This window comes from Muscardinus avellanarius (genome assembly GCF_963383645.1).
Source record: "Muscardinus avellanarius genome assembly, chromosome: 3".
Taxonomy (NCBI): domain Eukaryota; kingdom Metazoa; phylum Chordata; class Mammalia; order Rodentia; family Gliridae; genus Muscardinus; species Muscardinus avellanarius.
The window spans coordinates 44,404,975-44,429,046 of record NC_137788.1 but is presented as its reverse complement, the minus strand read 5'-3'; the positions used below and the strand labels follow the sequence as shown (position 1 = coordinate 44,429,046).

Below are 24,072 nucleotides of genomic sequence, written 5' to 3'. Positions count from 1 at the left end.
TTGTTTACCCATTTATCAAAAGGGATGACAATTCATACCTTGCACAGTTATATTGAGGATTAAATGGGATAAAACACATGTAATTTTAGTATATTTGAAAGCTCCTAGAATATTTGAATGATTATAATTAGCCAACCTGATCCAAGGCCAAAGGTGGACTTTTGACTTTCTTTCCCCACCTTCTTTTCTCTTTCTTTCTTTCTCTTTCTTTCTTTCTTTCTTTCTTTCTTTCTTTCTTTCTTTCTTTCTTTCTTTTTCGGTACTGGGGATGGAACCCAGGGGCATTCTATCTCCGAGCTACAACCCCAGCCCTATTTTGTATTCTTTATTTTGAAAAGGGTCTCACTGAGTTGCAAAGGGCCTCATTAAGTAGGTAGCTGAGGCTGTCCTTGAACTGAGATCCTCCTGTCTCAGCCTCCCAAATGCTGGGATTACAAGTGTGTGCCACCACACCTGGCAACTTGACTTTCTTACTTGGGCATTTGACCTAGAAGTGAAGACGGTCCAATGTAGTCTGATTCTGATTTGTTCTCCTTCCCCCCTCCCACTGTGGTCATCTGTCTGCTAGTGAATAGGGAGGTAGCTATTGGAGGCATAAATGATATAGCGCAAATGTCAGACCTGGCTTTTCTGCCCCTTTAAGACCAAAATGCGATGGGCATGAACCTCGACTTTCATGCTTCATAACTCTTGTGAGTTCAAAGGTCTCCACTGGATTTCTGTAAATTCCGCTCAAGCTTTTGTTTCTATAGTTTCTTCAGCCTCCAGTTTCCTTTTTCAGTTAAGACAGAACAAGGCATAGCTCAGCTTCCTTACTCATGTGCCCTCCTGAGCCCCCTTTCCCAGAAAGTATTTCTTGGTGTGACTACTTTCCCGGCAGTCCTGTGAGTCACAGAAAGTGTCACATCATATGCATGACAAACCATTTACCCCATTTTAGGCGTTCCAGTGCTTACATGCTCTTTTGCCCACCTACTATGGGAGGGCTTCTGAGTCTTTTTGTTGTAATAGGAACTGAACCCAGGGTGGGTTGCCACAACTATAGCCCCAGTCCTTTTTTAATGTTATTTATTTATTTATTTATTTATTTTTATTTTGCAGTACCAGGGATGGAACCCAGGGGCAATCTACCTCCAAGCTATACCCCCAGACTATTTTTTATTCTTTATTTGGAAACAGGGTCTCACTGAGTTGCAAAGGGCCTCACTAAGTAGCTGAGGCTGTCGGAGAACTGCGATCCTCTTGTCTCAGCCTCCCAAATACTAGGATTAAAAGTGTGAACCACCACGCCTGGCTTTAACGTTTTATTCTAAAACACGGTTTTGCTAGGTTTATAAGAGTCTTGGTAAGTTGCCAAGGCTGGTCTCTAACCTTCAATCCCTCTGTTTCAGCCTCCCAATTACTGGGATTACAGATGTGTATCACCATGCCCAGCTCCTAGTCCATTTATTTATTTATTTATTTAGATACTGGGGATGGAACCCAGGGGCCTTCTACCTCCATGCTACACCTCCAGATCTACTTTACATTTTACTTGGAAACAGGGTCTCATTAAGTTGCTGAGAGCCTCACTAAGCTGCTGAGGCTGGCTTCAAACCTGTGATCCTCCTGTCTCAGCCTCCCAAGTACTGGATTATAAACATGCACCACCACGCCCGGCTCTTCTTTTTTATTTTGAAAGAAAGTCTTGCTAAATTTCTTACGCTGGCCTTAAACCTCCAGTCTCAGCCTCCCAAGTACTGGGCTTGCAGGTATGCCCTACCATGCCTGGACTCTTCTAATTCTTTACGGTTGTAGCACCTACACCGACACCTATCTATCTATCTATCTATCTATCTATCTATCTATCTTCCTTCCTTCCTTCCTTTCTTCTTTCATACTGAGGATTGAACCCAGGAGCTTTCTACCTCTGAGCTACATACTCAGAGCTTTTTATTTTGAAACAGGGTTTGGCTATGCTGCTGAGTTTACCCTTGAACCTTTGATCCTCCTATCTCAGCTTCCCAAGTGCTGGGATTACTGGCATGTACCCCACGCCTGCCTCTGACACCTATTTTCTTACTCATCTTTTTTTACCTCTCCCTCCCATTTTGCCAAGTGAATTCCAAGTCTCCTCCCTCTTTTTCATGGAACAGTTTGGTGCTCCTGCTTCTCCTCCCAGACTTACATATTCACACTAATGAAGGCCTTGAGTAGGACAAAAGTGTCATCTTGTACATCATCAGAATATATCCTTCTTAGAAGGCGGGTGGGGTTAAAAATAGCATTTTTCTGTTGAAACCACCACAGTGCCTCCTGTTTATTGAGTGCTTCCAGCAGCTCATTTCTCATTTGCCCTTCGTGGCAGCTCCCATTGTTCCTTCTACACACAAGGAAGGGGTGCATGTGTCAGAAAAGTAAGATAATTGACATCAGACAAGTAAACAGTGGGGCTAAGCCTGAGCAGCAGGCCTGTCTGGCCCCAAGCCCGCACTCCTTCTCCTTTACTACTTTCCAGGAAGGGAGGAGAAAGCAATCAGAAGACCCGAGGCTATGTAAAAGCAAAACCATCTGTCCTCATATTGTCTCACAAGTTTAGAAGGGTGTTTTTTTTTTAATGTTATCTCATTGTTCCCGTGAAGAATGGGGAATCATTATCATCTCATCCATTTGGAAATGAGGAAATGAGGGCTTGTGGGAGAAAGGGGGAGAAGGAGCCGTCCAGCATAGGACGTTCCATTTTGAGGTTACAGTTTCCAGTAGTGGGAAGCTGCTGTGGAGCTACAGGAGCCGGTGGCTGCGGTGATATGAAGGGGAGCAAGGACCAGGAGCCACCACGGCGGCTGAAATCACCAGGCGGATGTCAGGGCAGAAGCTGATGGGGATGACCATGAGCCCAGGGCTGAAATCCTCAATGCAGAAGGAGGAACTGGGAGTCAGGATGAGGAGGAGTGGAGGGTGGAATGGCTGGTGAACAGAGGAGAAGGAATCTTTGTACAAGAGCAGGTGTGGCAAAACTGACCACCTCTGTTTATGGTGTGTGGTGAGTACAGAGGGCTACAAGGAAGCGTGTCCTGGAGGAGTGTAAGGTTTCAATAAAGATAAGGAACCTGAGTACTCTGGAGAAGCTGTGCCCGTCGGGGGAGGTTGCTGAGAAAGGAGCAGGTTTCCAGGGGGCACAGGGGCAAGGGCTGGCAGTGAAGATGCTCAGTGCAGGTTATGAGGCAGAGGGGCTGTCAACTTGAGAGGTCCCCTAGGCCCGGGAGAGACGCTGTAGACAGGGTCATACGGAACTTGCGGGGGGTGGGGGTGGGGGGCTGGTTTTTGGTATCTGCCTCAGACCGCTCAGATTTGGTCTAGGAGAAGATGTTAAGGAATTTCGGTGACCCAGAGTGGCAACTGGCTCCTGTGACCTCAGGGAGATTGGAAATGGTCCACACCAGGGTTTGACGGTGAGATGCTAATTATCTCCAGTACTTACCATCCTTGGCCGACCTGGGACTTCCTGATGCCCAGTCAGGAACATTTTCCCCTTCCAGTTGGCAGCCTCTGAGCTACTGCTGGTAACAGGGCAGCGTTGAAAGTTTCTTAAACAAGGTCGATGGTGACATTTAGAAAGGTTACCCGGGCTGCTGGTGTAGAAGATGGATCGGAGAACGCCGGCATGAATTAGGAAGCTGTTGATTAGTCTAGGCAAGAAGGGATGCGGCCGAGACTGTAATGGAGTCTGTAATGGAGACTGTAATGAAGGGATGCAGTGGAGACCAAGGATAGACAGGGGTACCCTGAGCGAGGTTCTGCCATTACCAGCCGTGAAGGAATGCGAGGCCCAGGGGACAACGCCCAGGCTTCTGGCTCAGTTTCCTCCTGCAGTCCGCCTTCCAGGTTCTCTGTCTTCCTCTCTGGACTTTGGTGAGGATGGAGGGATGGAATGGAGAGGAAAGCAATTTGAACACGGGAAAGCTCAATATCCATCATCATCGACGGGATCACGGAAGCTCTCAGATCCCCCAGTAGGTTTAGTCTAGGAAATGGGTGCGAGGGTTCAGGTAAATCACCGCAGTCACCCAGAAACGTGGGACCCGGGGATACCTTGGATCCCCACACCTGCCAGGCGCTGGGGGCGGGGCGAGCGCGGACTCCGCCCCTGGGCGGGGCCTGGACTCCGCGGGAGCCGAGCCCAGCGGAGCCCGAGCCTCAGCCCGCGGTCGCAGAGGTGGGGACCGGATCCGCCCGCCGCGCCCCGCGCCCCGCGCCCCGCGCCCGGCTCCCACCCCGCTGCGCACCCGCCGCCAGGTGCGACGGTCCGGCTGCGCTGCCCGCCAGGAGCCCAGGTCCGCAGCCCGAGTCCGAGGTGAGGGGCGCGGCCGCCCACCCCGCCCGCCGGGGGGCCGCTGGGCAGCCGAGGGACGCCGAGGAGGCTGGGGATGGCCGCGGGGAGGGGGCCGCGAGGGGGAGCGGGCGCTGGCCGTGGCAGGGGCCCGAGGGGTCTCCCGAACGTGGGGGCCACCCGGGGGGCGCTCCGAGGGCAGGGGCAAAGGGAGCCCGGAGCCAGGAGGCGGGCGCCGCGGCACTGGGGGGCAGGAGGCATTGTTGGAGAAACGGGGGGCGTTGGCGGCGGGGAGGCTTCGAGGGTCGCACCGCGAGGGGCTGTGCGGGAGGAGGGTGCGGGTGCCGGAGGGACCGGGTCAGGGGGGCGAGCGCAGAGGGAGGCTCTCGGGGAGGGGTGGGCGGGGGTCCCTTTGGGCTGAGAGGAGCCGGGAGCTGAGAGGAAGGGGCGCTGAGCAGGAGGGGCGTCTGGGCGTGAGAGGGTCGGGGCCAGGGATCTGAATATGGATCATATCCAGGGGAGCTGAAGGGTGCGGAGCCTGAGCCCAATTGGTCCCCGCGAGGGGGTCGCGGGGAGTGGGGGGTGAGGGGCGGGGCTTGGAGGCGGCCAGCTTGGAAGAATGGGCAGTGGGGCCGGCTGGGTCCACCCTGCTGCGGAGAAGGGGCGGGGCTGGTGTAGAGGGAGGCCGGGGCGCGGGTGTGGGCCGGGGGCGCCTGGGTTCTGGTCAGGAGCGGGGAGGCAACAGTGGAAGTGGAGGAGCCATTAGGGAACTTGGAGAGTTTGGGGTGATGTGGGCGTTGGGCCAGGTGAAGTCTGGAGTCTGGGAGGGGGAGGTATGAGGGCACTCCCAGGGGAACCTAGTGCTTGCTGTGTGTCTGGGCTCCTCAGAAGATGGGGAAGGGGAGCAAGTACTGGATGTCATTATACTGCCACCTGGGACCAGGGACAAGTAGAGAATTTATGGACAGAAAAAATTCATCCATAGGCTCACCCTGTTGTGGGTCTACGGGAGAAAGGGCCTTCTATGCCAGAAGCTGGTAGAGTTGTGTGTGGGGTGCTGGGGGCTTCTCTATCCCAGCTTCCCAGAACCTAGATGTAAAGGGGCAGAGGATAGTAAAAGGAGAGGTGATGTGTGTGCACAGGTGAACACACACCTGTTCTGTGCCTATAAACAGAGGCAGACAATGAAAAACAGGAAAGGTCCTATCTGTGGTAGTGGGAAGCCATAGTGTGGATCAGAGGAGAGATGTTTTAGAAAGAAGGTGGGTCAGGGAAGCCACTGGAGTAAAGTGTGTTCCCACCAAAGGATGCAATATAGGCAGAGACAAAAACCTAAAATGATCTCCAGTCCAAGAAATAAATCTCATTTCTTAAGGATTGTGATACAAAAGGAGGCATCGGTAACTGAGAATGTTTAAGTAGGTTTCCCTTCTAAGCTTGGAGCACCTTAGGGTTCCTCTCTATGTCCCCAGATTACACAAAAGGCGCAGCGCAGAGTAGGTGCTTGGTGAATGTCAACCTAATGGGTAAGCGGTGCTGGTGCTCCTGCTTCACTTTCTTCATCTACCCCAAGAATTGTTCTAAGAATCCAGTAGGGTAGTTAGGTATGGTAGCACACACTTGTCATCCCGGTACTTGAGAGGCTGAGACAGGATGATCATAGATTTGAGGACAGCTTGAGCAAGTAATGAGACTCTCACCAATCTAGTGAGACCCTGTTTCAAAATAAAAATAAAATTGGAGCCAGGTGTGGTGGTGCACACTCGTAATTGGGAGGCTGAGACAGAAGGATGGCAGTTTGCGGCCAGCCTCAGCTACTTAGTGAGGCCCTCTGCAATTTAGTGAGATCCTGTTTCAAAATAAGGAATAAAAATAGGGCTGGGGGTGTAGCTCAAAGGTAGAATGCCCCTTGGCTCAATCCTCAGTACTGTAAAGTAAATAAATGAATAAATAAATAAAAATAAAGAAAATAGGGCTGGGAGTATAGCACAGAGGTAGAATAACCCTTTGATTTCCAGTCACACACACACACACACACATACACACACACACACACACACACACACACACACACACACACACACACTCCAGTAGTGTAATGTGGGCAAAAAGAGTTTTGTAAACTATAAAGATGGCTATTTTTCCAGTCTGGATGGAAATTAACATTTATCCAATGTCTACTGTGTGCAAGATAGAATGCGTTGAAAGCAACTATTAGCTTGCTTAACATTTAGTAGGTGCCCAATAAGTGAAAGCAATTATGATACTGTTTCCATGGCTCTAAGAGGCCTAGGGAAGCAGTGAGGAGGTGGCCTGGGCCAGGTTGGGCTGGTAGTGATGGGCGGGCAGTGGGGGGGGTGATCTAAAGAGACTACATTTAAAAAGTTAGTAGAATATGTCTTTTGGGAGAAGGGATATACAGCAAAATGAGCTTTGCCCAACATTTGCCTCTTATGGTCACTGACAAGAGGTCTGAAGGGTGACGGGGATCACATTTAGTGAACACCAAGCTGTATTCCATATACTGTGCTAAATGCATTCCTTGTGATCTTACCAACAATGCTTGTTTGACAAAAGAGGAGACTGTGTCTTAGTCATGTAAAGTCTTTTGCCTAGATCTCGCAGCTAATAAACGACAGAATGACAGAGCTGGGAACTGAATCTAGTTTTTCAGTTTGGAACCCCAAACTATTTTAATTATTCAGAATGACTTTTTAAAAGAAAGTTTTTTTTTTTTTTTTGGTGTGTGTGTGTGTGTGTGTGTGTGTGTGTGTGTGTGTGTGTATGTGTTGCTAGGGATTGAACCTAGGGGAAATCTACCTTGAGCTACACCCCCAGCCCTATTTTATTTTTGAAATAGGGAGGGCCTTGCTAAGTTGTGGAGAGCCTCGATAACTTGCTGAGGCTGGCCGTGAATTTGCAATCCTCTTGTCTCAGAATCCCAAGTACTAAGGTTACAGGTATGTGCTACCATGCCTGGCTAAAAAAAAAAAAAAAAGTCTGTGGAGCATTCTCTCATATACTGTTTTTAATTCTTACAATAGAATTGTCAGGAAGAATTGTTAAATTTACTAATTTTATTTTATATTTGTTTACTTATTTATTTTTGCACGTCTAGGGATGGAATCCAGGGGCATTCAACCTCTGAGCTACACCCCCTACCCTATTTTTTATTCTTTATTTTGAAACTGGGTCTCACTGAGTTGCAGAGGGTCTCACTAAGTAGCTGAGGCTGTCCGCGAACCGCGATCCTCCGGTCTCAGCCTCCCGAATGCTGGGATTACAAGCGTGCGCCACCACGCCCAGCTTACTAACTAATTTTATATATGGGGAAACTGAGGCCCGTGATGTGATTTGCCTAAAGTCACACAACTACTGAGAGAGCCAGGGCTCAACTCGGGTCTCTTGGACTCCAGTGTTTTGACTCTATTGAAAGAGAAATACATCCACGCCCATCTTTGCTATGTTTATTGAGTTGCTCCCTCTTGTTGGGTACAGTGTCCTTTCTTCCTCTTTGCCCTCTTCCCTGGCTGCAGTCGCCGCCTGGGAGACTGCAAGGGTTGTTTGTTTCTCACAGCAACGCTTTAAGGAGCCATTTCTTTCTTTCCCCCAGCCTGAGACCAGAGATGACTTCCCAGATGGTTCCTTGGCCTTCGTTTCTATGGCTCACGGAGATAGGGAGCTACCCAGCTTTATCATTTTCTGCGACTGTCACAAAAGAGAGGGAAGATTTGATCAATCTTATCTTACAAATGCAGTTTTGCACGCACCACTGGGCAGTGACCTGTCTGCTCAGATCTGCCTCAGGCGCTGCCTGCTGGGATGCTTTTTGCCTCTTCCAGATGTCTGCCCCCCTCCTGAGAAGATCCCTGTGGGGGCTTCCATCTGAACCCTTCAGCTCCCAGCCTCTCCCTGTTCTCATACCACCTATTGGGAAAGCTGAGCTGCATGGGAATAATGTTGCCAGTGCAGTGTGGCAGGTGCAGGTGGTAGCTGAGTGTTGGGGTGCTTCTTTACTCACCCTAAATTGTTAATGTTTTTATTTTTCTTAAGCCCAGTCAAATCTGGGAGACATTAACAGAATTTTTGATCATGAATTGACTTGCTGTGTGACCTTAGCCAAAGTGCTTCTCTGTGTGGAACCTCAATATTATTTAAATTAAGAGGGAAGTGGGGGCCGGGCGTGGTGGCGCACGCTTGTAATCCCCGCGCTTGGGAGGCGGAGACAGGAGGATCGCGCAGGTTCGAAGCCAGCCGTGCTGGCGTAAGAGACCCTGTTTCAAAAATATAAAATAGGTCTGGGAGTGTAGCCCGGAGGAAGGAGGGCTTCCAGGAACCCCAGTACCACCAAAAAAAAAAAAAAAAAAAGAGGGAAGTGGGGTACATCAGACCAGGATTGAAACCATCTTTTATTCTTCTCTTCACTCCCTACTCTTACACCTGTGGGAGGCATAGCTAATAAAGGGAGATATTTCTTACCTTTCTCACTGATTCTATATAAGGCATGTGTATTTCTCTCAACATAGTGTATGAAGCACTCTTATATTTATTCTTTTACTTAAAATTCACAGCAACTAGCCGGGCATGGTAGTGCACATCATAATACCAATACGTGGGAGGCAGAGACGGGAGGATCACAGGCTTGAGACCAGCCTCAGTAACTTAGTGAGGCCCTCAGCAACTTTTACAAACTAAAAAACCAGGCCTGGAGGTGTAGCTCAGAGGTAGACTGCATCTAGGTTCAATCCCTAGTACAAAGTAAATAAATTGCAACAACTCTGGGAAAAAGTTGTTATTATCAGATGAGGACATTGAGTTTTAGAGTTTTAGTGACCTGATCAAGTTCATACTTTGAGTTATTGGGGAAGTTGGGATGAAAAGCCAGGCTTTTTGTTATAATAAAGCTGCCACTCTTAAAATAATCTTTCTAATTCTAACAATTTAAGAGTACAATGCTGGGCCAGGAGTGATGGTGTACATCTATAACTCCAGTATTTGGAAGGCTAAGACAGGAGGATCACAGGTTCAAGGCTAGCCTCACCAATATGGTGAGACCCTGAGCAACTTAATGAGACCCTGTTTCAAAATAAAAACAAAAAGGAGAGCTGGGTGTGTAGCTCAGAGGAAGAATATCCCTGAGTTCAATTCTCAGGAAAACACACACACACACACACACACACACACACACACACACACACACTGTAATGATGACTTCATCAGAAAAAAATTAAAACCAGTAGTACAACATTTACATTGGTAGTATGGCACATAAAAATACTTATTGTTTATTGAAAGAAGGGACATCTCCTGTGAACTTACTATTGATCCAGTGTTGGTGGATGAAGGATGGATGAAACCCCCTTGAATCTGAATGGGAGGAAGATCATTTATTGCAATATAATGGAGCCCAGACAAGGGAGAAGGCAGTTGAACAAAATTTAACAGTAGAAGTGAATGAAAGGGGCTGATGAAGTCATGATTATCAAGTACCTCCCATGGGCCAAGAAACTGTGCCGGAGTGTTTGCATTTAATACTGCTTATTCTATTTGTACTGTAGCTCTGCGAAGTGGGAGTCATTTTCCCTGTTGGGCGTGGTGGCGCATGCTTGGCATGTAATCCCCGTGCTTGGGAGGCGGAGACAGGAGGATCACGCAGGTTTGAAGCCAGCCTTGCTGGCTTAAGAGACCCTATTTCCAAATTAAGAAATATAAAAAAATAGGTCTGGGAGTGTAACCTGGAGGTAGAAGGGTTTCCAGGAACTCCAGTACCACACACACACACAAATATATATGTATATATAAAGGACATGAAATTGAAATGAAAATCAAACCTTTGTTTTAGTAAATGGACTGGCAATTCCACTCCAAGGAATCTCTCCCAAGGAAATAATTAGGAAGTTTAACAAGGAGTTATGTAAAAATATTCCACAGCAATTTAATTTAGAATAATCAAGAAAAGGAAAATAACTCTTCCTAAGGAGAATGACAACATTAAAGAATTTGTGATATGACACATCCACAGAATAGAATGGAATGATATAAATATCACTGAGTAGATAATTTAGGAAGAATTTTCAATATCTTGGTACTTTTAAATTATTAAGCACTTTTTACATTTAAGTACTTTGCCAAATGAGAATATACCATACATTCTAGTCTATGCCTTCTTTTTTTTTTTTTTTTTTTTTTTGGTGGTACTCGAGTTCCTGGAAACCCTTCTACCTCCGGGCTACACTCCCAGACCTATTTTTACATTTTTATTTGGAAACAGGGTCTGTACGCGGCTGGCTTCAAACCTGCGCGATCCTCCTGTCTCTGCCTCCCAAGTGCGGGGATTACAAGCGTGCGTGCACCACCACGCCTGGCTAGTCTATGCCTTCTATGCATATGATCTCAACTATTAAAATACGCCGAGAAAGTATAGATTAGATTGCATGGTATGCTATCATTTGTATACAAATAAAAAGTGTAAATAGACTTTTATGCTTGTATTTGCAAGGACTATTTCTAAAGTGGAAATGTTTGCCCCAAGGGAGGGGAAATTGAGATTGGGAACCATAAAGGAAGCAGCACTTATTTTTTAGTGTAAACCTTTAGGTACCATATTACTTTTATTTTATGCTAAAAAGAAAATAACACAAATTAAAGATGGTGAAGTAGTAATACCTGCAAGTGTTAAAAATTTAGTGCATTATTTTCAGTAAGTGTATATTTCCTTTCATATTAAGAAATAAGATACAATTTAAAAATAGACAGCATTCTTTTGGATGAAGATTTATAGAAGGAAAATACTAAAATGTTAATGATAGTCATTTTTGAGTGGGTAGGGGTATCAGGTAATTTAAAATTTTCTTTTTTATACTTTTGCACACATTTTCAATTTGTAATAATGAACATGATCATAGCAGAATGGAGAATGGTGTGAAGTTGTGGTGTCTTGCCTTGTTTTAAATAGAAAAAAATGTAGTTATTTCTAATTGCCAATTTTTTGTGTGTGTGGTACTGGGGTTCCTGGAAACCCTTCTACCTCCAGGCTACGCTCTCAGACCTATTTTTTATACTTCTTTTTATTTGGAAACAGGGTCTCTTAAGCCAGCGCGGCTGGCTTCAAACCTGTGCGATCCTCCTGTCCCCGCCTCCCAAGCGCGGGGATTACAAGCGTGCGCCACCACGCCCGGCTTGCCAATTCTTGAGAGGATTTGCATCTCATACCATGACAGTCTGAACAGTGTCGGCTCTAAGGCAGTTTAAGCAGCCAAGGATATCCTCTTCTCCAGTCTTTCCCTTTTCCTCCATGTAAGTGCCATGATGCCTAGCTGGGTGCAGTGGCACAGGCCTGGAATCTCAGCTACTTGGGAGGCTAAGGCAGGAGGATGGCAAGTTCAGGGCCAGCCTGGGCAATTTAATAAGACCTTTTCTCAAAATAAAAATAAGAAAGGCTGGGGATAGCTCAGTGGTAGAGCCCTTGCCTAGCATGGGCTAGGCCTAGAATCAATTCCCAGTACTGCAAAAAACAAACAAACAAACAAACAAAACCTTCTATATTCATCAACTTCTTGTCCTTGTAGCTTATTTGAGGGGCCCACAGAGCCAAACCCACCACTCTCAATCCCTTTCGTTTTCTCTGCTGGAAGAAAAACAGCAGGAATTCCCCAAAGATTGACAACCTCAACACTATCTCACGTTGGGGCTGTCCTTCGCCCTCCTCTGACAGTCCACCCACCCTATTTGAGTATGTTGAGTGTTGAGCAAGAGGAGTGGCCTTTTCTTTTTGCAGCACTGGGGATGGAGCCGAGGGCCTTGTGCATCCTAGGCAAGTGCTCTACCACTGAGCTACGCCTCCAGCCCAAGAGGAAAGACATAAGGTGGGGAAGCAGGGTACCCGAGGCTTCTAAGATGTAGCAGAAGCAATTAAGAGCCCAGATCAGGTCATAGGACCAAGTGCTGGTTACGGAGTTCAGCATCCAAGTGTTCAAGGGAAAGGAGAAGATGATGGACGCCTGCCACATCATAAGTGTTTTCTCAATGAGTGAATGAACAAATAGAGGATCAAGGCTTTGGAGGATGGAATTATAAAGGCTTAAATTCACACCTCTGCGGAACTTACCAGTTGATAAAGGTCTTACTCGTTACCGCTTTTGAGTCCTGTAATAGCCTTGTGAGAAGAGCAGGGCACAAGTGCTCTTTCCATTTCCCAGATGAGGAAATGGGAGCCCCAGGGTGATTAAATGACTTCCTTCATTCAGCCCGCATTGACCAAGGCTGTTCTGGGAGCGGACCTGTGCTGGAAGCTAGGCATGCAGAAATGGAGCACGTTAAGTTCCAGTGCTCAGTCTAATAGAAGAACCAGAACAGTAAGCAGTTCTGGAATAGCACAAGCATCGTGAGAGCGGCTCAGGGATGCAGGGGCACAGAAAAAGTGACACGTGATCTGGACCTACAAGGATGAACAGGAGTTCCTTAGGGGGAAAAGAACATTCTAGGCAGGAGGAATATAAAGGGACAAAGGCAAGACATACCATGGCATATTTGGAGTAAAGTGTAATTTCATATGAAGGTAGCACAGGCTGACTAGGAGAGGGCTGGGAGAGGGGAGCTTAGAGAGTTGACTCTTTGGTTAGCCGGTTCCTTGTTAGTCTGGACTGTTTGGGTTTGATAATCAGAGCCGGGGAAGCCATACAAATTCTCAAAACAAGGACTGACACCCTGTACTGAGCCCTGCCTGCCACAGGAGATTCTCCTTGACCACCGTGTCTTCAGGTTGGGTTTAGAAGCTTTTGAGGACTTCCTCAGCCAGGGCTTCTGTATCTTCTCACTTTTTACCTACAGCTGCGTTACTTGTGTTTTTTTTTTTTTTTTTTTTTTCCTGTTCTTTTATTCTATCGTGTGGCCACCCAGAAATCAGACACCATGTCTGATGCCTGATTCATATTTGTACTCCCTGGGCCCAGCACAGAGCTCACCCCAGAGCAACGTGCTCAGTAAATATTTGCTGAGGGACCGAGTGGGAGGAACTGGGTTCCACCTCAGTCCTGAGACAACATTTGGGCAGGTGCAGTGGTGAGGTGATTCTGAGAAGTGTGTATTTCTTCTGCTATGCTAGGGTGAGGAGTGTGTAAATGGTAGGTAGCCATTAGAAGGCTGGCGAGTCAAAGTCACACTAGGGCGTGTTCCCAAGTGACCACAGGTCTCTTTTCTAGATGGCTTCAGTGACGGACAGCAAAACCGGAGTCAAAGATGCCTCTGACCAGAACTTTGATTATATGTTCAAACTGCTCATCATTGGCAACAGCAGCGTTGGCAAGACCTCCTTCCTCTTCCGCTATGCCGATGACACCTTCACCCCGGCCTTCGTCAGCACGGTGGGCATCGACTTCAAGGTCAAGACGGTATACCGTCATGAGAAGCGCGTGAAGCTGCAGATCTGGGTGAGTCCAGGCTGCCTGGTTCATCCCAAGAGATGACCAGTCTGCCAGTACAAGGGCGAGGAGTTGAGTGAGCTTGGAACTTCTGAGTATTACAGCATTAGGCATAAATGCCGTTTCAGGTCTGGCCCCTGGGTGTCTATGTGCTAGTTTTATATACGTGTATTCTCTGTGGGTTCAGTTGCTTCTGCTGCTTAGCTATTCCAGAAGCTTCATCCTGGCTGGTATAAACAAGCAACCAAGAAGCGGGGCTTTGGAGTTAAAGACCTGAGTTCCAATTCTACTCCTGCCACTTCCTAGCCACAGAAACTTGACTATATTACTTAACCTCTCTGGGCCACTTTTTCTTCTTGATTGAGTATAGTAGCATCTACACTGTAGAGCTGTTGGGTGGTTAGCATAGTTCCTGGAACATAGCAAATGCATAATAAATGTTTGCTATTGTTTTGATGATCAATTGTTGTATAACGAATTACTTAATAACTTGGCGGGATACATCAACAATAGTCATTTATTATCTCACAGTTTCTGTGGGTCTAACATTTAGCAATGGCTCAGAGCTTCTCATGAAGTATAGTCATATGTTGGCTCGGATTGATGTCCTTTTAAAAATTGGCCCTGGAGGATCCATTCCCAAGGCGGCTTGCACAGATGTCTGGTGCTGGCTGTTGGCTGGAAGCCTTGCTCCCTCCCATTCTTAGTGTTTTCACAGAGCTGCTTAAGCATCTTCATTGCATGGTGGCTGACTTTCCCCAGAGCAAGAGATCTAAAAAAACAAAAAGGAAATGGCAAGGTCTCTTAGGTAGTCTTAGAGTATTCTATTGGTCACTAGTTCAGTGTGGAAGAAAACTATACAAAGGTATGAGTACTGGGAGAAAAGGATCATTGGGGACCATCTTGGAAGCCGGCCACACCACTACTCTTGTCATCTATCCATGGTACTAATAAAACATGTACATACTTTAAGTGATATAGCAACATGTAAATCATACACTGGGATTCAGAAATTTTGAAAATTTGTGAAAGTATTTAAAACATATATTGTTTATTATTGGTCCCTTATATTTTTAAAATGTACATTAATGCATTCCATATTTATTTGGGGAGTTGATAAAGGCACTTTTCTTTTTATAATTAATTTCCCACATATTAATATTATCTCAAAATTAATATTATGGGGTAGATACTATTTTTATATATCCCTGTTTTACCGAAGAAAAAAACACAGATTTTTAATTTGCCTTAGGTCAACCACACAGGTATAAATTGAGATTTGGACTTAGATGACCTGATTCTAAATTATATGCTCTTTTTTCTACGCGGTATCTGAGGTCTTATAGAGCCCATATTTCCGTGTATGGTAATGTTAAATATTAACTTATAGAGAGATAAATGTTCATTTTGTTCATTTATTCTTTATTAAAGGCATTGAGGAACCATAAATCATTAGAAATGAGAGCAGCTATACAGGTCACCTAGTTCATTGGTTCTCAAAGTGTGGTCTCAAAACCAACGGTATCGGCAAGTTGCAGGTACACCTGGAGGGGATTTGTTAGAACTGCCAATTCTTAGGCCCCATCTCAGAACTACTGAATCCAAAACACTGGCAGTGGGGCCCAACCATCTGTGGTATGAGAAGTCTTCGCGGTGGTTTTAAGGCAGCCTAAAATTGAAGCGCACTGATTTAGTTTCACTATCTCACTGTAAGAGTAAACAAGCATTTATTAAAAACACCTATTACGCCGGGCGTGGTGGCGCACGCTTGTAATCCCCGCGCTTGGGAGGCAGAGACAGGAGGATAACGCAGGTTCGAAGCCAGACGCGCGCGCTGGCTTAGGAGACCCTGTTTCCAAATAAAAATGTAAAAATAGGTCTGGGAGTGTAGCCTGGAGGTAGAAGGGCTTCCAGGAACCCCAGTACCACCAAAAAAAACCCCAAAACAAAACAAAAAACAACAACAACAAAAAAAAAAACCCACCTATTATGTGCTAGTGCTTTCACTTGTGCTATTTGACATCCTCTTTGCAGCCAGTGCGCAGAGAAGGGCGAGGGCCCAGGGTTTTTGGGGCACGGGAGCAGTAGAGTGAAACCGGAGCAGGGAAGGGGGTGCTGAGTGGGACAGTTGCTGGAGAGGATAGGCGGCTGGCTTCCATCCCCAGAACACACAGAAGGTTCTGCTGTCAGCGAGAGGGTAAGTGCCTGATGATGCCTTAGGGAGATGAAGAAGTTATTAGAGCATATTTTTATTTTTATTTTATTTATTTATTTATTTTTGGTGGTACTGGGGGTGGAACCCAGAGGCTTTCTACCTCCGGGCTATACTCCCAGACCTATTTTATATTTTATTTGGAAATAGGGGTCTCACTAAGTTGCTGAGAGCCTCACTAAGTTGTTGAGTGTGCGCCACCATGCCCAGCTAGAGCGTATTTTTAATCTGTGAATATAAAATAATTTTATTAGCATTTGCCATGAGTATTAGACACAGATGTGTCAGATGGTCATGGATCCTACTCTTGACAAATCTTGATGTAGATGGCATTCCTGCCTGCTAAGGGGCAGACAGCAGTGGTGGCTTCCTCAGCCCTTGGTTGCTTCTTGGCCTGTTGTGCCCTTTTGCAGTTTTTCTATGCCTGGTTAAGTGGATTTATTGATTATACTATTTAGTTTTAACTATATGAAACCTCACGATGGATGTGTGGCTTTTTAAGAGTCCTGTAAAGAAATCTTTCACTGAAGACTATATGCTAAGTAAAGTACCCAAGTGAGTGTAAGAAAATGGCTGAATTGATATTTCTCTGACTCCTGGCACAAGTTAATTGCCAGCCACGTTTTGAGGTAAAATCAATGAAAATCTGATTAGATCCGACTGAGTCAATCAAATTGCTTTGCTTAAAAAAATTGTCATAGGCTGGGCGTGGTGGCACATGCTTGTAATCCCCATGCTTGGGAGGCAGACAGGAGGATCACACAGGTTCGAAGCCAGCCACACTGCCTTAAGAGACCCTGTTTCCAAATAAAAATATAAAAATAGGTCTGGGAGTGTAGCCTGGAGGTAGAAGGGTTTCCAGGAACTCCAGTACCACCAAAAACAAACAAACAAACAAAAAAGTTGTCAGGGTTTTTATGTGCATGCATGTGCTTTTATGTAGCAGAATTAAAGGGTTTTTATTCATAAATACATAAAAACCTAAATTTTAAATATTATTTTATTTTTATATATTTTAACAGCTTTTGTGTACAAAAGTAGATATATAAGTAACATAAATTAAGTGAATAATCATACATCATACATACTATACCTATATTTTCTTACTTATAGGGTTATAAGTTTGGAGGTAAAATGCCACCCAGTTCAATTTCCAGTCCAAAAATGAAAGAAAAAAAAAAATCCCTGGCTTCAGGTGAAGGATAGATGAAAATGAGGCAAAGAACTGTGGTTTGGATCCAAGCTTATCAAACTGTAAGCCGGGTGTGGTGGCGCACACTTGTAATTCCTGTGCTTGGGAGGCTGAGACAGGAGGATCACACAGGTTTGAAGCCAGCCTCAGCTACTTAGTGAGGCTCTCAGCAACTTAGTGAGACCCTGTTTCCAAATAAAATATAAAATAAGTCTGGGAGTATAGCCTGGAGGTAGAAAGCCCCTGGGTTCCACCCCCAGTACCACCAAAAAAAAAAAAAAAAGAATAAAAAATAGGGCTGGGGTTGTAGCTCAGAGGTAGAATACCCCTGGGTTCCATCCCCAGTACCACCCCCCCACACACACACACACAAAGTATACATTAAATATATGTACTTTCTGTTTTGTACTGGGGGTTGAACCCAGGGGCATTCTACCTCTGAGCTAAACAGGGTCTCACTAAGTTGCTGAGGCTGGCCTCCCAGCTGTGATCCTCCTACCTCAGCCTAGTGCTGGGATTATAGATATAGGCCACCATACCTGGTGTACTTTTTGTGTGTGTGTGTGGGTCTGGCGATGGAACCCAGGGGCATTTGACTTCTGAGCTACAGTCTCTGCCCTATTTTTATTTTTTATATTTTGAAACAGGGTCTCACTGAGTTACGGAGAGTCTCACTAAGTAGCTGAGGCTGTCTGCGAACCATGATTCTCCAGTCTCAGCCTCCCAAATGCTGGGATTACAAGTGTGTGTTATGCCAGTCCATTATCTGCCAAAGACCACCAGGAGCCGAGTCCGATGTAAATTACATGAGGGATTGTATTCAAGCTCGAGCTTGGGCTCTCCATATACACCAACACAGTGGTCACGGAGGAAGAGCGCTTTGTTCCCCAAGAACAAAGCTTTTATTCCCTAAGAAGACCATCCTTCCCACCATTACATTGACTGGTTGTTTTGTAGCCAAGCAAGCACTGTTGGTCCCCAATTGGTTTAGCTTTTGTGCCATAGGAAAGGGCTGTTGTCAGAAAAATTTCAGCCATCTAAGCTGACCTTTAAATTGATTGGTCCGGCCCAGGTACCTATCTCAAGAATGTTCAAGTAGAATGGGGGTCTTTTCTCAGAGCAGAGTGACCTTGCTTGGTTATCTACTGATTCGGGACACAGAGGTACTCTGCACCGATTGGCTGTGTCTAGGTGAATGTCAGATTAACACAGTTACAGCTTCTCCAGAAGGGACAAGGAGTTATAGAAACTTAACTTCTAAGAAAAGGAAACCTAGGCCTACTTTACTTAAAGCTTTGACTGATGCCTGTCATGGCATAACTTTGGTCCTTCATGTGCACCACCACGCCTGTCTCCCTGGTGTACTTTTTAATATATTAATTCTATCTCATAAAGCTTTTAAAAATTAATTTAATTAAATATTGACCAGATATAAAAGAAAGAGAGAGGAAGGAAGGAAAATAGAAAGAAAGAAAGAAAGAAAGAAAGAAAGAAAGAAGAAAGAAAGAGAGAAGAGGCACCAGTGGTTTGTGTATGTTATAAGGGCCTTCCTAAACTAAGTGTATTAGTCTGCCTGTGCTGCTATAATAAAGTGCCACAGACCGGGTGGCTTATACAACAGAAATTGTTTTCTCACAATTCTGGAGGCCGGAAGTCCAAGATGAAGGTGCCAGTGGGATTGTAGACAGCCCTGTCCCCACTGTGTGCTCCTATGGTCTTTCCTGGGGGGGAGGCATAGAGAAAAGAGGGAGAGTATGAGCTCCTTGGTGTCTCCTTATAATGCTAATCCTCTTGGATCAGGGCTTCATCCTTATGACTTCACTTAACCTTAATAATTTCCTTAGCAGTCCCACCTCCAAATTTAGCCATACTAGGAGTTAGGGCCCCAGCATATGAATTTTGGAAGGACACAAACATTCAATCTGTAACACTAAAACAATGACAAAATGACATAAGGTATTGAAATAAGGGGAGATTTAGGACTAGAATTTACTGTTTGATGGCCAATTAGTTGTAAAGGGAGAGGGAGGAACGTATATATATTTACTTTTAACACAAGTTCTGTGGATTTTCTTTTTTTTAAGCTCTGTGAGCTTCAGTAAGTCACTCTGCTTCTATGAATATATATCTTCCCCTGTAAAATCCTCCCAGGCTTGTTGAGAAAGGCTAGTGTGATGGCATGGTATGGTGTCTGGCACATATTAGGACTGCAAGAAAGTCTCCTTCCTTCTCTGCCTCCTGGTCTACATTCGAAGGGTGACTGGGTCCCCTCTCTAGGGTTCTCATCTGTGGTTCTGAAGGGCAGCACCTTGTGACCCCCAAGCATGGTATGAAGTGCTCCCTCAATTCCTCCAGCCGGGTAGGGCTCTCCTAGAGGATTTCAGAAAGCTGTTGGCAGGGTGGACAGTGGAGAGGAGAGAGGAGGAGGTTACGAGCATCGTGGAGCAGCACCACCCATGATAGGAGTTTCTGTCATCTCTGGGGATATCAAATGATAAGGGCATTGGGAATGCCTTGTTCCCTGGGATCCCTACCACACAGGTCCCTGAGAGCCCCCCTCTATTTCCTGAGAGGCTAATTATTGTGAATCAGAGAAGGAAATCTTACTGGGGAGGTGGGGTGAGGGGAAGAGTCTCATTAATAGCGAGTGAAAGCATGCCCAAGTGTGAGGGGAGGGAGACTTGGTAACTTCACAGCAACAGACCCCGCTAGAGGCCACTTACTGCTGGTGCTGGTTGCCAAGCAACCCTGGAGACCTGTGGACTGCTGAGAGCAGGAGGGGCTTCCACTGCCTCCGTGTGGGGCCTTCTGCAGAGGCTGGCAGGTCTGATGCTGGTCAAGAAGTATTTATGGGTCTTTGGGAGGACTGAGCTAACCTGGGACTCTGGAGTCCTGGGGTCTAGTCTTGTCTCTGCCCTGCAGTGATTGTGCTATGTGGAGTGACCCATCTCTAATTATTTTATTTATTTGTTTATTTATTTATTTGCAGTACTGGGGATTAAACCCAGGGATATTCTACCTCTGAGCTACACCCCAAACCCTATTTTTAATTCTTGATTTTGAAATAAGTTCTAACCAGGTTGCAGAGGGCTTCACTAAGTACCTGAGGCTGGCCATGAACTTGTGATCCTCCTGTCTCAGCCTCCCAAGTACTGGGACTAAAAGCATGCACCACCACACCCAGCTTGGACCATCCCTGATTATGAAATGGGAAATAATTCTTTCTCTCCTTGCCTCTTGGGTTGTGAAGATCAAGAGGGAAAATGAAAGTGAAAGCCCGTGTGGAACTATGAAGCCTTGAATAAGGATGGGGGATGTTGTCAGCCATGCATTTTTTTTTTTTTTTTTTTGGTGGGCAGTGATACTGGGGATTGAACTCAGGGGTGTTCTATTTCTGTGTCACACTCCTATCTCTGTTTTATTTTATTTTATTTTTTGGAAATAAGGTCTTTCTCAGTTGTTGAGGGCCTTGCTAAATTGCTGAAGCTGGCTTTGAATCTGTGATCCTCCTGTCTCTGCCTCCCAAGCACTGGCGTGTACCACCATACCTGGCTACAAATTCTTCCTATATGTGTTTTAAATCATTCATTATGTTGGGCATGGTGGTGCATGCTTGTAATGCCCACGCTTGGGAGGCTGAGACAGGAGGATCACACAGGTTCGAAGCCAGCCTCAGCTACTTAGTGAGGCTCTCAGCAACTTAGTGAGACCATTTCCAAATAAAGTATAAAATAGGTCTGGGAGTATAGCTCGGAGGTAGAAAGCCTCTGGGATCCACCCCCAGTGCCACCAATAAGCAAACAAACAAACAAACAAATAAATAAATCACTCATTGCGTCTCTCATACCTTCCCTCTAGTTCTGGAAGATAGTTAATTCCATAAAAAAGGGTGGTTGAGACCAGAAATGTCAAGTTACCTGTGCAGTGCCAAGTGGTAAACTTTATTGTCTTCATTCAACAGACTTTTTCTGGTGCTCACTTGGTGTCAGACATTGTTCTAGAGCAGGAATTTATCTTTCCTGCTCACATAGAATTTGAACTCTAGCAGGGGAGATAGACACTAAGTTCAAGAATCAAAAGGATCTTATTTCACCTATGGTATGAATTCTGAAGGAAAGAATAGACCCATTTTTGCCTCAGATCTGGGACTCAGAGCTTGGGAAGTGCTGAACTGTGTGACTTAAGTCTCATCCTCAGCTGGCATCCAGGCTTAGCTCTGTTCACAGTTTAAAAGGCTAGTTTATGCCAGATGTGGTGGTGCACACTTGTAATCCCAGTACTCTGGAGGCTGAGACAGGAGGATTGTAGGTTCATGGCTAGCTCAGCTACTTAGTGAGGCTCTCAGCAACTTAGTGAGACCCTTTTTCAAAATGAAGAATAAAAAAATGGGGCTTGGGGTGTACCTTAGGGGTAGAATGCTCCTGAGTTCAATTCCCAATACCACAAATTAATTAATTAGAATAAAAAATAAAGAAGGCTAACTTAGCTGATAACCTTTACTATACTAGTTCACTTCAGGCCTGGTCCCTGCTAGGGGATGCAGTGATAGGGACCTCGATCACAGAAAGAGAATCTCTTCTACTCCCACCAGTAGTTTTTTTTTTTGTTTGTTTGTTTTTTGTTTTTTGTTTTCACCTGCATGTCAAAGATTTTAAAGACAAGATACCTCATACGTCTGGGGTTACTTGTATAAAGACCAAGAAATGAACTGGTGGGCCTCTCCATCATGCCTGGATTACAGATTCAGAACTGTTATCTATTTCAGTCATCATTCTCACTGCTGTAATCTAAAACAACTGATCACACAACTTAGAGGAAGAAAGATTTATTTGCTCACAGTATTTTGGAGATTCCAGAGGTTTAGTCCAGGTCAAGCCAGGTCTGTGGAGCTCAGGGCATGGCAGAGAGAGAGCAAGAATTCTGTTCTCAGATCATGGAGGCTGGAAGCAAAAGAGCAAATGAGCAAGAGGATTCAAAGACAAAAACACATCCCCTCAGCCCACACCCAATGGGACCCACCTGTCTAGGTTATCACATGGTAAATACATTATAAATATTAACTATAATGGATTTATCTACTGATGAGATTACAACCTTCATGACTTAATTATATCAACTCTGAATATTAATACTCAAGCTCCTCAAGGGATAGTCTATATCTAACCATAACACGGTCTTTGTGAAGGACATAAAAGCCATTGTCCTTGCTCCTGCTTTTACCCTGGACTGCAATTTTCCTTCTTTTCAACTCCTGCCTCTGAAGCCCATAGTGATCATGGTACTTGTGTATACCTCTATTATTCCACTTGTTTTGCTAGGTTGGCAATGATTTAAAAGAGATAATGTGTATAAAGCACCAAAATAATGCCTGAAATGCTCAGCAAACATTACTTTTTATTAAGGTTCTAGAGAGATCAATAAATGGCCCTCCTTTTCTTCCCCACCTTAGTTTGGAAATAATTTAGAGAAGGATGCAGAAGTCACAGAGTTGGGAAGCAATGTGAAAGTCTTATTACTCATAAAAGCTAGGATGAAGCACATGACTATAGTCCTGGGCAGGTGGGACCTGCTAATAATACCTTATTCTGGATTCAGCATAAACCAGCCCCAGGCCAGTGTGGGCTTCTCCTGCCACCTTCAGGCAGGTGAAATCTAGGCACCTGAACCCAACCTGTGTTGGGGTCTGCTCAACCGCCTGACAAAACTTCCAATGAATCAGCTACATGTAGTGCCGAGTGTGTTGGGGTCTACACAGCCGCCTGACAGAACTTCCGATGAATCTTCAACATGTAGCGCTGAGCGGATATGGAGGGCGTAACTACTCTCCTTGCCCCCGCTAGCCCAATTTGGTAATGTTGAGCCTTATTGGCTCAAATAATGCTTCCGTGCTCATGAACCCCTCATGCATTGGATAATGATTGGCTGCAAGTTATGTGCTTTGCACATGCAAGAGTGACCTTTAGCTTGATAGCTTAGAACAGTTTCCTGTTGGAAATCCCCCTTGCAGTTTTTTGCTTTAAATTGGGTTTCCTGAGAGAAATAAACGAGATCCTGCTTGACTCGACTCCCGGCTCGTTGTGTTCTTCTGTTCGGGCCTTTGGCACTCTCCTTCTTGCTCAGCCTCACTGCTGATGGGCTGGACCCGTCAAACCTGGAGACCAATAGAGAGTCCAAAGGGTGGCACAAAAGGGTTTGGAGACTAAACAGGGAGACTGGGGCTCTGACAAGTCTCTGTGGCTGCGGGGGTATGGAGACAGTTTCTGAAGACACCATCTAGTGCTTGGCTCGTGTGATAATCAGAATTGATTTTTCTAAGCAGCAGGTTTTCTGGTGTGGCTGCAGAGACATGCTGACACTTTCATCTCCCTGAAGCCAGTAGGAGCCAGCTGCTTGAAGAAGTTTAATCTGATTTTTCAGATCACAACAAAGACTATGGGAAGTCAAATCAGAACTGCAGGCACAGTCCAGTCTGCCTTGTATTTGTAAATGAATAACCAGTGATCAAGGGGTCTCCCAAGACACATTCTGTGGGGCCACAACCCCCTTCCATTCATCCAAATTGGTGTGGGGGGGAAAAGAAGCAACCTAGAAGCCCTTTGTGTATTCATTCATTCATTCATTCATTCAGTAAAGATGTGTCATGCACCTATTATGTGCCACGCTGTGTCATGAGAGGACAAATAAACAGCCACAATGCAATACAAATAATGTAATCAAGAGAGGAAGAAAACATTGTGGAACATGGAGGATAACAACTACCTCTACCGGAAAGTCATTGAAGGCTTCACAAAGGAGGGCATTTTTGAGCTAGGTCTTGACAAATGAATACAAGCCTTTTTAGGTTAATGTTTGGGGAAGGGCTTTGCAGGCAAAAGAAAAGGCATCTGCAAAAGCATGTTTACTTAGAGGATCCTTTAAGTACCTGGCAGCGCTAGGCTCT

General features: G+C 45.5%; 1 protein-coding gene across 1 annotated transcript in view; it reads left to right on the top strand.

Moving 5' to 3' along the window:
• Window positions 1-13,509: 13,509 nt before the first annotated feature.
• The window catches only part of RAB3B (RAB3B, member RAS oncogene family), a gene marked incomplete at both ends in the record, with an annotated part of 63,506 nt that continues 52,943 nt past the window's right edge, over window positions 13,510-24,072 (top strand). The window contains one exon of the mRNA XM_080690803.1: window positions 13,510-13,737. Coding sequence (XP_080546929.1) covers window positions 13,510-13,737 — 228 coding nt within the window. The remainder of the gene's footprint in view (window positions 13,738-24,072) is intronic.